The 12599-nt window shown below is 38.4% G+C and overlaps 2 protein-coding genes across 2 annotated transcripts; both read right to left on the reverse strand.

Moving 5' to 3' along the window:
- Nucleotides 1-2455: 2455 nt before the first annotated feature.
- On the reverse strand, nucleotides 2456-8131 carry ppa1a (inorganic pyrophosphatase 1a). The gene is made up of 12 exons (XM_075457876.1): nucleotides 7657-8131; nucleotides 5860-6389; nucleotides 5587-5651; nucleotides 4769-4822; nucleotides 4518-4637; nucleotides 4354-4440; nucleotides 4150-4276; nucleotides 3936-4063; nucleotides 3605-3690; nucleotides 3187-3256; nucleotides 2822-2861; nucleotides 2456-2696 (listed from the first exon to the last, which is right to left on the reverse strand). Exons 2-12 carry the CDS (start codon nucleotides 5918-5920, stop codon nucleotides 2668-2670), a joined length of 867 nt encoding a protein of 288 aa, XP_075313991.1. The 5' UTR covers nucleotides 5921-6389; nucleotides 7657-8131; the 3' UTR covers nucleotides 2456-2667.
- Nucleotides 8132-8215: 84 nt separating this feature from the next.
- Nucleotides 8216-12018, reverse strand: lrrc20 (leucine rich repeat containing 20). Its single transcript, XM_075457877.1, has 5 exons — nucleotides 11737-12018; nucleotides 9498-9586; nucleotides 9105-9254; nucleotides 8764-8931; nucleotides 8216-8657 (listed from the first exon to the last, which is right to left on the reverse strand). The coding sequence occupies exons 2-5, from the start codon at nucleotides 9565-9567 to the stop codon at nucleotides 8521-8523; spliced, it is 525 nt and encodes a 174-aa protein (XP_075313992.1). The 5' UTR covers nucleotides 9568-9586; nucleotides 11737-12018; the 3' UTR covers nucleotides 8216-8520.
- Nucleotides 12019-12599: the final 581 nt, after the last annotated feature.

The following is a 12599-nucleotide window of genomic DNA, read 5'->3' on the forward strand; positions in this document are numbered from 1 at the left end:
CTTTGAGATGGTTGAACCCAATAACCTAAAGGAATCCACATTGGACACTGTGTCGTTCAGAATGGTGAGTGGGGGGAGTTGGGGGGGCTTCTCCTAAAGTCCATTTTCATCTCTACAGTCTTCTTGGGGTTAAGCTCCAGGTGGTTCTGGCTGCACCACTGGACCAGCTGCTCCACCTCCTGTCTGTAGTCAGACTCATCCCCATCCTGGATCAAACCAATGACAGTGGTGTCATCCGCAAACTTCAGGAGATTTACAGATGGGCTCTTTGAGGTGCAGTCATTTGTGTAGAGGGAGAAGAGCAGTGGGGAGAGGACACACCCCTGTGGGGCGCCTGTCCTGATGGACTTGGTCTTTGATGAGATACTCCCCAGTCTGACATGCTGCTGTCTGTAAGACAGAAAGCTGATGATCCACTGACAGGTAGAGGCAGGCACTGATAACTGAGTGAGCTTCTGATGTAGGAGTTCAGGCATGATGGTGTTGAAGGCCGAGCTGAAGTCCACAAACAGGATCCTGGCGTACGTCCCTGGTGAGTCAAGATGTTTCAGGATGAATTGCAATCCCATTTTGACGGCATTATCCACCAACCTGTTTGCCGTATAGGCAAACTGCAGGAGGTCCAGCATGGTGTGACACGGCTCTTTCCCATCATGCATTGCTCCTTATGGACTTGCCGAATCCATTGCACTGTTTTGAGTATTTAAATTATTGTATTGAGCAACGAGTTCTATCACAGAAAAATGCTGCTTCTTATTCTTGTCCTTGCTGATTTTTTTTGGAGTATTTCAGCCGAAACCATGACAAGGTCTCCTTTGTTGTTGGTTTCTATTATATATGTGAGAGGAAGCTCATTGTAGATGTTACAAACATAGTGCTTGTCACTCTCCAATCACCTCGGGGAATGTCTGAGACAAGAGCCAATAGTTACTTTTGCAGGGTATCACCTGATATGGTGAGCAAGTGAACAGAAAATTTGGGCTGTTACGTGCTGTATTCACAGGAGGAGCCTGGCGGAGCAGTTTGGAATTACTCGCGGCTGGCAAATGAGCGCGATGTATGAGATGGAGCACAGCTCCAGAACCCAATTCAGACTACTCTCCTCTCACATTTTTACCCTTCTTTTTTCTATTCTATAATTATTCTATACAAGAATTCAATTACGTTCTATTAAAACACTGGTTTCGCTCTGTTTTGAGAAGCAAAGTGCCCGAAAATACAAAGTGAAGCTTTATTTAGTGACGTAAAGTAGTCCCACATTTTATTTGGCTCAAATCAGGTCATTTTAACCTACATTTAATATTTTTTTTCAAACAAACCTATGTTGTGAGAGAAAAGAAAAAATAACACAGTAAGTCAAAATATAACAACTCCCTAAAGATGTGGGACAATCATGGTAGGACCAGCTTGTAAATGTTGGTGGAAAATCAAGCAGTTCCAGCGGTTCGAACAGAATTATCTCTGCAATACCAATGACCAGTCATTAATAATGGTGAGACTTTTGTCTTTCTTTGAGCTAACTAGCTTCAACGTTTTTATTTCTTCATACACGTTACCAATCACCTCTTCAGGAAAGGCCTCTGTCATTCACAATCACCAGCCCCCTCTATTGGTCACCACTGGTAACGACAAATTAATATGACCACTGTTCTTGGATTTTCACGTATTATAAACTCCACAATGAAAATTTCGTCCTATTGCATAATTAAATCCAATATATTTCAGAGGGAGTACACTGCTCTTTACAACATCACATTTATGTTCAAGTAATGGTGTAACTAATAAAGATGTAATAACTATTTAGATCAAATGAAGCAAGGGGCTTTCATGCTTTCAACGTGGATCATCAACATGTTCTGCTTTGTTGCAGCAGGGATTTTTACTACATTTTAACATTACCCTACATTTCCTACCCACCTTATCCAAGTCAAAGAATATAATTTGATGTTGTCCAGTCACAGCAGATGTCATGTACTTGTGTTTTTCCTTATCTTTTCTCTTTTTTTATCTATACTACTTGCTGCACATCTTAGTTGCTGTAACTGTAGTTTCACACCATATTACAAAGGCATACAGGGCCTCTTGGAGTTTATTGCTAAACTGAAGCCTGCAGACAAACACCATGGGGCTTTCTCTTTTAGAGCTAGAGTTTAATGCTCTGAGCCATTACAGTCGGAGAACTGAACTCATCATTTGTTGGAATTGCCAAGAGGAAAGTGTGTAATTTTTTAAATGCCCAGTGAGTTACTGGATGAAAGGCTATATATGAATAACTCTGTATTTGTACCTCTTTTTTAAATATTAAAGATAGTGTTATCAAATAAGAGCTTCGGATCCACATTCTGTGGGTAAGCACATGTTTCACTGATAATAACAAAATGTAGAAGTGGTTGTGAAATAACTACAATATACACTGTGCTGATATTTAATATGATTTATTAGTTTACTTTCTGTGCTTGATATCGGGTATTGTCCAGAGAGAGTAAATATAAAGCATGAGAGTGCTCTCACTTGGTCTGAATTTTACAACAGTTTTATAACAGTTTCAACAAGTCAAGTGAGTAAAGAAGTCCACTCTTTTCCTAAAGTCAGTCTACAAATCTCGTGAGCGGAGGGAATGAAGGAAGAAAAATTCTCTTCTTGAGTTTCTCGCCTTGTCGTACAGTCTTACTTCTCGTAGTAGAACCATTTGTCAGCTGAAAAATAACGATAAAAGAATAAAAAGAAAAATCACATGAATACAGTATACAGGATTTCCAGTGAGCAGTGAGTGACAAAATGGAGTTGTTGTAGTGAACAAAATATGTGCTGAAACACCCACCTGAGCTTGGAATGGGGTCTTCAGGTCCAAAAGCAATTGCCTGTGAGAGTTAGCGAAATCATTAAATGGTCCTATTTACTGAACACATACTTTTTCAGGTCAATATAATTGAATGAGTTAATGACAAATGAATTTGTTGTTTCTGCCTGATCTAGAAGTCAATACAGAACCTTTCTGCTGCCAACAGAGTAAAAGGAATGTGGCCACTTCTGATATTTTCCTTTCTCTGACTACTTCACTAATAAGGCTCCTCTTTTTGTCTTTGGGCTTTTGCGCTGCCAGGTTGTCATTCATACTTGGATTATGGAATGACTTATGACAGACCTTTAGGCTCAAACATGAATTTGAAAGTAAAATTAACTTACAGATTTAACTACAGCCTCCGCGTCGCCAGCAGAGCAGCAGAACGGACTGTCAGAGACACTGGTGTTCATGCTGATTGAATACAAATAGAAAGAGAATCCATCTTACAAGACAACATTCTGTGCATACAATCCATATTTTTATTCCAAAATGGGCATCAGAAGGTCACCATTTTATCTGTTGTTGAAAAGCATCTTGAAGTTCTCAGAGCAGAGCAGTGGCAGCACAGTGTATGTGTGTATATCTTTTTATCACCTACAAATACTCATGCTGTTGTTTTGTCAAGTTTTAATTGCTGAGCAACTCTTTAGAGAATATCAGCTCAGGGGGCTAAACGTTTTGCACTCATCACATACTGTATCACATTGCCTACTGTTTGCATTGAGGACCATGAGTTAAATCCGAATGTGAACTGCTTACCAATTTAACTCGCCAGCATTTGTCTTCTTTGATATCAGTGCCTTCCAAAACTCATGTGTGCTCTTCACAGTTTTAATGGCAAAGTCCTGGAAAACACAACACATGCTTCCTGTTTCTCTTCTCCAAGAAAGTATCAGTAGTTCAAAATATGAAATAGGCTCAAAGAAATAAGAAAACCAAATTCATATATAACTTTCTCATGTAAAAGGCTTTATTGTATTGTCATAATTATTATTATTTTCCTCTCTCTCTCAGGAATGAAGATGTGAAACTGTGAGTAAAATTTAATGTTACATGTCTAACTTTTAGGGGAAAAATGGTTGAATGGTACCCTGTCTTTGAACTCTCCATTGAAAGCAAACTCGTTTTCAGGTTTCCCGTCTGGGACTTTGTATCTTTTGAACCAATCAACAGTTGCCTCCAGATATCCCGGCTTCAGTCGCCTAACATCATCGATATCTGCAAGAAAATCAACAAAGTGTCAAAACCAACCACGGCATGTTATCCAGAGGCAACAGCAAACATCTATTACAGGTTATTCCTACTATTAAAGTCTCTGGCTTCTGGGTCTTCAGTATTGATCACAATGACTTTCCAGTCTGTTTCACCCTCATCGATCAAAGCCAGAGTTCCCAACACCTTCACTTTGATTATTTCTCCCCGAGAGCACACCTGAAAATAGCACACACGTTTCTGAGAAGGTTGCAAACAGCTGATTCTAAATAAGGCTCTTCAGTTTGTTTCAGCACCTTGTTTCCTATGTCACAAATATCAATTGGGTCATTGTCTCCACAGCATCCTGTGTCACTGTCCTTATGGTTGGGGTCTTCCCATGTCTGTCAAAAAGGAGAGCACATGATTGATCCAACAGATTTCCTCATATTTTAAAACATACACCCTGAGAACAACTTGCCTGTGGAATAGCCCCATAATTCCAGATATAGCCTTTGTGGGGAAAAACATTGGCTACATATCGAAGGTTCCCCTTCTTCATATCTTGTTTCAATGGATTGAGAGGATCCTTAGTGGCTATCTGAGAAGTATACAGACAAAATGCAACAACAAAAAAAAAACACACAGAGGGAAGCATGAATGGTTACTGATTTGCAAAAAAGAAAAAGAAAAAAGAAAATTTGATTTAAGGTGATTGTTGAAAAAATTAACCTCCATCTTTGCATTTGTCCACCTTGGAACTTCCACAATGGCATGAAAAATGTTCTGTAAAATAATGAAAAATATAATTTTGTCAACCCCATGAAAAATCCTCTTGTACTCATTTGTTTTAATGCATCAGATGAGATTAGATTAGACTCACAGATTAGGATTAGACCCAAATAACATTATGACCTGACAGAGAAATAGAAAGTTTCCACTAATACATCCCTTTTCCAAAACTTGTTTATTTGCACTCCACAGAGATTCATTATCAGGAAAGTTTAACTTGAAAGGGTGATCCTCCAAAGATAAATGACATATTAACAATTATTCACATGTAATTGTCTGTCTTAAACTTTTTCATTATGAAGGCCTTAAGTGGTTAATTTACTGCACTGGCTTTGGCCTGAGACAGGGGTTATTTAAGGTAGCACACATCATGTGAAACATGTCCACTGCCGAAAAGAAAAATTGCTACCTTTCATGTAGTGACTATATGTTGGACCACACTCTTAAAGAAAAAGCAATCAACAGACATGACAGAAGAATGAGAAAGGTAGAATTTATTTAAAAAAATAAGAATGTTGTCAAAAAACTGTGTGTTACTGTTACAGTGGTTATTGAGCAAGACTCTTGAGGTACAGTCCTCTTTTATATATATATATATATATATATATATATATATATATATATATATATATACCGGGTATATATATATATATATATAATATATTTAATATATATATATATTTAGATTGAGAGGAGCACAAATCTGGTGACAATTTTACCAAAGTCACTGACAGATAACAGGCAAAAATGATGCTCACCTCAGCTTCATTTGCATAGATGGGGACATCATGAAAAGGAGAGATGTATTTTCCCTCTGAGTTTTCTATAAAAGGAGTGATACAGTTTGAACTGTTATTTAGGAAGAACACAGCAGCATGAGTTCTCTTTATAAGGCTCTGCATCTTACTTGTCACTGCAGTGCTAGCTAGCAACAAGTTATTCAACCCACTATTACACAATGTACAATTTGTAAAAATTGATTATTTTGGCACCAACAAACAAATAAGTTTCTTGATAAAAGTCGTGCTTACTGAAGAACACCCTGTACTCCTGAGTGTTCGGCCTGCCCCTCTCCTCGATGTTAACGCTCATGTTGGTGTGAATCTCTTCCACTGTGATCTGTGCACCAAATCAGCAGGACTAAGAAGCTCCAGATTGACCGTCAGGTAGTCAGAGGCGGAGGGGCAGGCATGCGCACTGCTTAAGCTGAGGGTTAGAGGTCCAAAATTGCTGGTGTGTGAGGACAAAGCTTCTGTGTGAAGGGTGTGAAGTCTGGTTGGCAGCTGGCCTCTGCATGCTACTGCATGGTTACTTAATTCAGATCACATCTAATATTGGCATCTGTAGCTCACAGGCCTCCATGAGAGGCAGAGCTGTGAATAGTAATCAGCAGCTAATCCTTCCTTATTGGTACTTCTCCAAGGCTCCCATATGAATTCTGCAACATTAATGTGTAGTTTCTACTATCTTTGCAGGAGATTTGTTTTCCATTGCTCTCTCTCACGCTGTGACTCTTGAGAGCTCTTTTCAGCCAGAAACAGATGGAGCCGATGGGTGTTATCTGTAAACCAATTAACAAGGCAGGATTATGCTGTCTCCTTATAAGTTTCCTTGTAACAGTTTGATAACAGACTTGGGTCTATGTTCTGCAGCATTCTATGTAAAAATGCTTAACATATATTTAATTTTTTATAGGTTGCATTTAAAGGAATTGAAGTCTTTTACCTTCTAGTTTTATATTATACCAGTGTTTGTTGCTTTCTGCCTGAACTTTATGATCTCTCCAACTGAACTGTATTTACTTCATAATGAGGTGTGAGCTAATTTACTTGACTAGATCATTAAAATTGTAGACTCAAAGTTAAACATATATGTGTTTCTTTGCTGTTTCTATTGTGCCAAACTACACCATCCCTGCTGGGCCACTTTAATATATGTGTCTTACATTACAGTGCGTCTTCGACAACAAATACATGAAATTCTGAGATCAATTCATAATGCATTCAATCAAGGCTCAAAAAGTCCTCCAGCAGAATGTAAGTAGGCTTGGAGTGATAAACCAACATGGCAATCATTTATTGCTAATTAATGATGCCAATACCTAATAAATATAGTTTCAGAACTATGTATCTGGCATATTATAAAACTTCAAACCCAAGAGAAACGGTATGTAACTACAGTCTAGTTTGCGGAACAATGGCTCCAAAAGTATATCTGTCTTACATAAAGATTTTATTATAGGAAGATTCACAACAACAGCACAGCAAGACAAACAAAGCTGCAGCTAATGCAGCTAACATTTGGCCTACACATGACCTTTTGTGTCAAAATGTGTATGTGTCCAAATGCGTACGTGTGTGAAACTATAGAGAGGGAAGCTCCTGCTGTAGATCTGATTAAAATGCATCCTGCAACAGAGCCACATGTATAACTGTAGAACAGCGATGAGGATTTTAAAGCGATTGTGTGCAGTGATCCAGAAGAAAGGTTCATTCACAGTGCAATATCACAGAAAGTATAATGAAAGAGTCACGTGATGCTATAAGCTCTCTGCCATGCTAATCATTTATTTATTTGGTCAACTTAAAGATGCTGCAAGTTTCCAGTGCTCCACCTTCAAAGATCTTATAAAAGCCAAAAAGGGACGTAAACTTATCTGGTCACCAGGGAGTTCTTTAAAAATCATGCCACCGTCTAAGCTATACAAAAATCCAGCAGCTGATGGCCAGATATACTGAGAACGTTTTACCGATCTGACATGCCCGTTCAGGAACATGAGGGAGAACATGCTGTAATGAATATAAAATGTGTATCTTATGTCTACTGACCGTGAAAATCTAACCAGTCATGTCACTCTTCAGTCTCACTGACATTTGTGTCCACGTCCATCTTCTTATTTTCAATATTTGCAACGTCCCAACTCTTTGGAATGTGTTGCATTAAGTTGTTGAGACAAAACATGACATAAATTATTAATTATAATATGTTATTAATTAGATGTCAGATTCACAGTAGTATTTTCAATTTACAATTTTCATAAACTTATTGCCATCTGCTTAACCACTTTAATCATTTGCCAAATTGCTAAGTATTCAATGGTTTCAGTTGTTCTCTTGGTAAAATCAGAGTTAAAACAAGTTTATCTGTCAGTCATCACCATACAATATACCACACCCTCTGTAAGACCCTTGATTGTTTTATAAGAAAAAAACACCCTCAAGGAGAAAAAAGTGTTGGTGTAGTACTAAATGAACAATAATTACTTGAGAAAATAATTGTGAGAGTAATCAAGAGTGAAAATAAGCAGAAGAAATTAGTAGAAAAACACAACAATCACAGGCAGTGATGAACGATGGAACAGCATTTAAATAACAACCCAGGACTGTATCGCTTTCAGAGTATGATGTTTATTTTCTTATACTATCAAAAGTAATAAATAAACCATCAAAAATGAAAAGGAAAAAGTCCAATATAGTATCAAGAATGACAGATTCCCACTCCAAAGGTTAAAAAAAAGCAGGCGGTGGTTGCCAGTGAGAGTGAAAACTTGTCTTTTAAAAACCTGAGTTTCTCTTTTTTGGACAGCATCATGTCATTCTTAAGTATTTCTATTTCATCTCTCAGGCACGCAAAAGCGTTCAACTTAAGCACCAAAACCCACACGGTATGCAGTCTATGTTTTGTGACATATTTTAGCTCTCTGATGTCAACATAATGTCAAATTTATAAGGACATTTCAAAGCAGACTGAGTGTTAGAGTCCAAAGGGTTTGACTTCACATTAAGAAACTTCAGCGTCGGCATGGCAGACAATTTCTCCAAAGGTATTTCTGATGAGCAAAAGGGAAAAAGCTTAAATCAAGACATTCACAATTCACATTGCCAAAGTGATAGCTAATTATTTTATTCAAACAGAATGAATTAACATATTGTTACCAGTTACGCCATTTCCCTCGAGGTCAATCTTCTCCAGTGTGGCTATTTCAGTAAGTTTATCAGGGAAGACGGAGAAGCTGTTATTAGCCAGATTGATGCTTGTTAAATGCTCCATTTCCCCCACGATGTCGGGCAGTTTGGTGAGGACATTGCCTTGCAGGTCAAGTTCTGAAAGGTATTTCAAGACATGAGTAAATCGATGGGTCACCTGTCTGTTCCTCTGTCACAGCATGAAGACTTTTGTGACGTGAACAGCACGTGAGACTGACAGCATACCACAAAGTCTCGCCTTTGATACTGAATTTGTGAATCAAACGGCTGTGTGGTGCATTATTCTCTACCTCTGAGTTGAGTAAAAGTTGAAAAGAACTTGCTAGAAATGGCCTTCATCTCATTGTCAGCCAATGTGATAACACGGATATTTTCAGAGACAGTCCTCAGGACCTTGAACACACCGTCTGGGAAAGAAATGAGCTGGCAGTTCGACAAGTCTGCAGAGAAGAGGAATATGCATATGAGATTAGCAAGCATTAACACAACATGGAAATGCTGAATACCTGAAAACTAAACCCTGTCATCTATTACTGGAGCTTAAAAATGTAATCATATGTCGCCATCTGCTGGTGGAATTTGAGATAACCTCTACAACAAATCAAGAGTAATTAATTCACTGTCTCTGAAACTAGAACGAGCAAGCTAGAGACATGAAAAAAAAAACGTTTAATGCAACTTACCAAGAGTATCTTTGCCCTCCTCTACTGTTGCATTAATCCTCCGGGCCACTTTTGCAACTGCCTCTGCCATTTTTCTGGTGTAACTCTGCCTAAGGGAGGTAATGATACATTACACTGAGACATACTTTTAATCTATGCTGTAAGACAGTAAAACACTAAATCTGTGAATTAATCATGTGAGTCCAACTCTACTGAATATGTGCCATGACAGCTGACCGAAAACTGAAACATCAAGACATCAGTTTGTCAACTAAATCTCAAGCAAAGAGATGCCCATTGCACGCGTTTCATTCCAACCAAAGGATGGTAAAAGAAAAATAAAGCAAATGTTTAGGAATTTAATCGAGCAGTTCATCTGAGGAATCCCACAAACATCCCATAACTACTAACTATAACAGTATTGGGTTCAAATTCCTCCATGCTGCCAGTATGAAAGCATGAAAACATTGAGTTACAGTTACTCCTGCACAAGCCGATCACACAATACTTCACGCAAATTAGTTACTATGTCAGAAATTAAATTACAGGAGTGTAACAGCATTGTCAACTAGGCTTTGACACGCACATTAAAAACTTTAAACACTAACGGTAAAGATAATGTTAAGGCAGTAAAACCTTTTGGATTTGACAGTTTGGTAATCTGTTCCAATCTTTAAACTTACATTTTAGTGTATTCAACATCTAGGTACACCCATTTTTTTTATGACTTTGGTGACTAACCTTATGAATACTGTAATTCACAACCAAAATTCTGACAAAAGGAACATACCAGAATCAGGAAATGTTTCTGATTTGGACCTTCAAGCTGAGAGCAGATTTCAGATTTTAAAACTTCCACTACAACAGTCAGCTTTTGGTTCAATTGTAGCCATAACTACAACCATAATACAAACTACAGCGGTTAGACAATGAAACTGAAACACCTGTCATTTTAGTGTGAGAGGTTTCATGGCTAAATTGGACCAGCCTGGTGGCCAATCTTAATTGCACAATGCACCAGTAAGAGCAGAGTGTGAAGGTTCAATTAGCAGGGTAAGAGCACAGTTTTGCTCAAAATATTGCAATGCACACAACATTATGGGTGACACACCAGAGTACAAAAGAGGACAAATTGTTGGTGCACGTCTTGCTGGCGCATCTGTGACCAAGACAGCAAATCTTTGTGATGTATCAAGAGCCACGGTATCCAGGGTAATGTCAGCATACCACCCAGACTGTTGCATGCCCAGAGTGAAGCATGGGGGTGGATCAGTGATGGTTTGGGCTGCCATATCATGGCATTCCCTTGGCCCAATACTTGTGCTAGATGGGCGCGTCACTGCCAAGGACTACCGAACCATTCTGGAGGACCATGTGCATCCAATGGTTCAAACATTGTATCCTGAAGGCGGTGCTGTGTATCAGGATGACAATGCACCAATACACACAGCAAAACTGGTGAAATATTGGTTTTGATGAACATGAAAGTGAAGTTGAACATCTCCCATGGCCTGCACAGTCACCAGATCTAAATTTTATTGAGCCACTTTGGGGTGTTTTGGAGGAGCGAGTCAGGAAACGTTTTCCTCCACCAGCATCACGTAGTGACCTGGCCACTATCCTGCAAGAAGAATGGCTTAAAATCCCTCTGACCACTGTGCAGGACTTGTATATGTCATTCCCAAGACGAATTGACGCTGTATTGGCCGCAAAAGGAGGCCCTACACCATACTAATAAACAATTGTGGTCTAAAACCTGGTGTTTCAGTTTCATTGTCTAACCCCTGTATTTCAATATGAGGTCATGGTCAAATGTTTTGTGCTTCATTTTGCTTTACAACTATGCTTGTATTATACCACTGACTATTTTATTATAGTTTGTAATCATGGATTTTAAACATGTCACTTTTTTCTTTCAATGAGTCTGTGCATGTGCACTTATGTTCAGAGTATATATTAAACCACTAAATACAAGACAAATACTATAAAGTTACGTGAAAAGAGTTGCCATAGTTGTTCATTTCTACTTTTTAGTATTAGACCAACCTGAGGCTGTGTACTGCCTCAAACTACACTATCACACTCGGCCATGTAGCTATTGATGATCACATTGGCTTTTACTAGATGCCCCTAAAATACAGTAAGTTAATTGAAAATGTTTTAGGACGACCATACACCTCCACTGCAGCTCTCTTGGCTAAACTATAGAATAACATAATTTCAAAATGTTTTATTAAAGCCTCGCAAAGAAGCCACTTACCCAGCCAAGCAGCCAGCAAGTGTTACAGAACCTGGCAGCTGTTAATGTTAGCTAACGTTAGCTCCAGTAGCCATGCGAGTTTGGTGTGTATTTTTAGCCCCGGGGACGCTGGTTCACCCGAATGCTGAGCTGTTCTTCATAAAAAGCAAGGCCATTTAATGACCCCTTGTTTTGAGCAATATAAGTACACAAACTCTGTTAAAGTGGTTGCTTGGAGACAGTAAGAGTTGAGCTAATGTTAGCTTACTAGCTAACAGGTAACAACGAACAATGTTTGAGAGTGTCAGCCCTGCGCGTCAATATTGCAGTCAGTGTAGTTCAAGAAAGTCCGTAAAATCAGCCGTAAAAATCAGTAACTTCACATAGTATTGATATTTTTGATTCAGCTTGAACAGGAGGTTACAGTTGTCCAAAGTGTCTACTGAATACGAGTCTTTTTTTTTTTACAGACAGAGAAAATCACATTTTTCTTGGTTAATTATTTCTCAAAGCTTAAAATAATGTCCAAAAGATGCGGAAATGCAGCAAGTGTTTACGTTGAAGAAGCCCTGATTTCCTGATATGATTTTCTGTTTTGAATACGACCTGTATAAAGTAGTCACTTGTTAATTACTTGATATTCATCCAGTCATTTCGGGTATAATTAAGTTCTAATTGTAAAGTAACACTATTTTTATTTTATTTTTTTCATATTTACTTGTCATTAGGAAGTTAAGATGTTGTCTTACCTTTGAATCCAGGTCAACTACTCCCAGTTTGACCACTGCTATGATGCTGGCAAATTTCTGGTTAGTCAGTGTTTTTTTTTTTTTTTGAGGATTTGAAAACAATGAGCTCTTTGGCTTTAAAAGAATAGGACTGAG

Source organism: Odontesthes bonariensis, chromosome 23 (genome assembly GCF_027942865.1).
Source record: "Odontesthes bonariensis isolate fOdoBon6 chromosome 23, fOdoBon6.hap1, whole genome shotgun sequence".
Classification (NCBI taxonomy): Eukaryota; Metazoa; Chordata; class Actinopteri; order Atheriniformes; family Atherinopsidae; genus Odontesthes; species Odontesthes bonariensis.

Bases quoted from the DNA above. Each gene is read 5' to 3' on its own strand.
- ppa1a (XM_075457876.1), bottom strand. From the start codon at position 5,920: ATGAGCGTTAACATCGAGGAGAGGGGCAGGCCGAACACTCAGGAGTAC. The intron at 4,277-4,353 runs GTGCTGAAACAA...TGCTATTTTCAG, and splicing joins TTTGTGACATAGGAAACAAG to GTGTGCTCTCGGGGAGAAAT. The intron at 2,862-3,186 runs GTAAGTTAATTT...TAACTCTCACAG, and splicing joins CGGAGGCTGTAGTTAAATCT to GCAATTGCTTTTGGACCTGA.
- lrrc20 (XM_075457877.1), bottom strand. From the start codon at position 9,567: ATGGCAGAGGCAGTTGCAAAAGTGGCCCGGAGGATTAATGCAACAGTA. The intron at 9,255-9,497 runs GTAAGTTGCATT...TCTTCTCTGCAG, and splicing joins GGAGGGCAAAGATACTCTTG to ACTTGTCGAACTGCCAGCTC. The intron at 8,658-8,763 runs GTAACAATATGT...TTTGCTCATCAG, and splicing joins CGAGGGAAATGGCGTAACTG to AAATACCTTTGGAGAAATTG.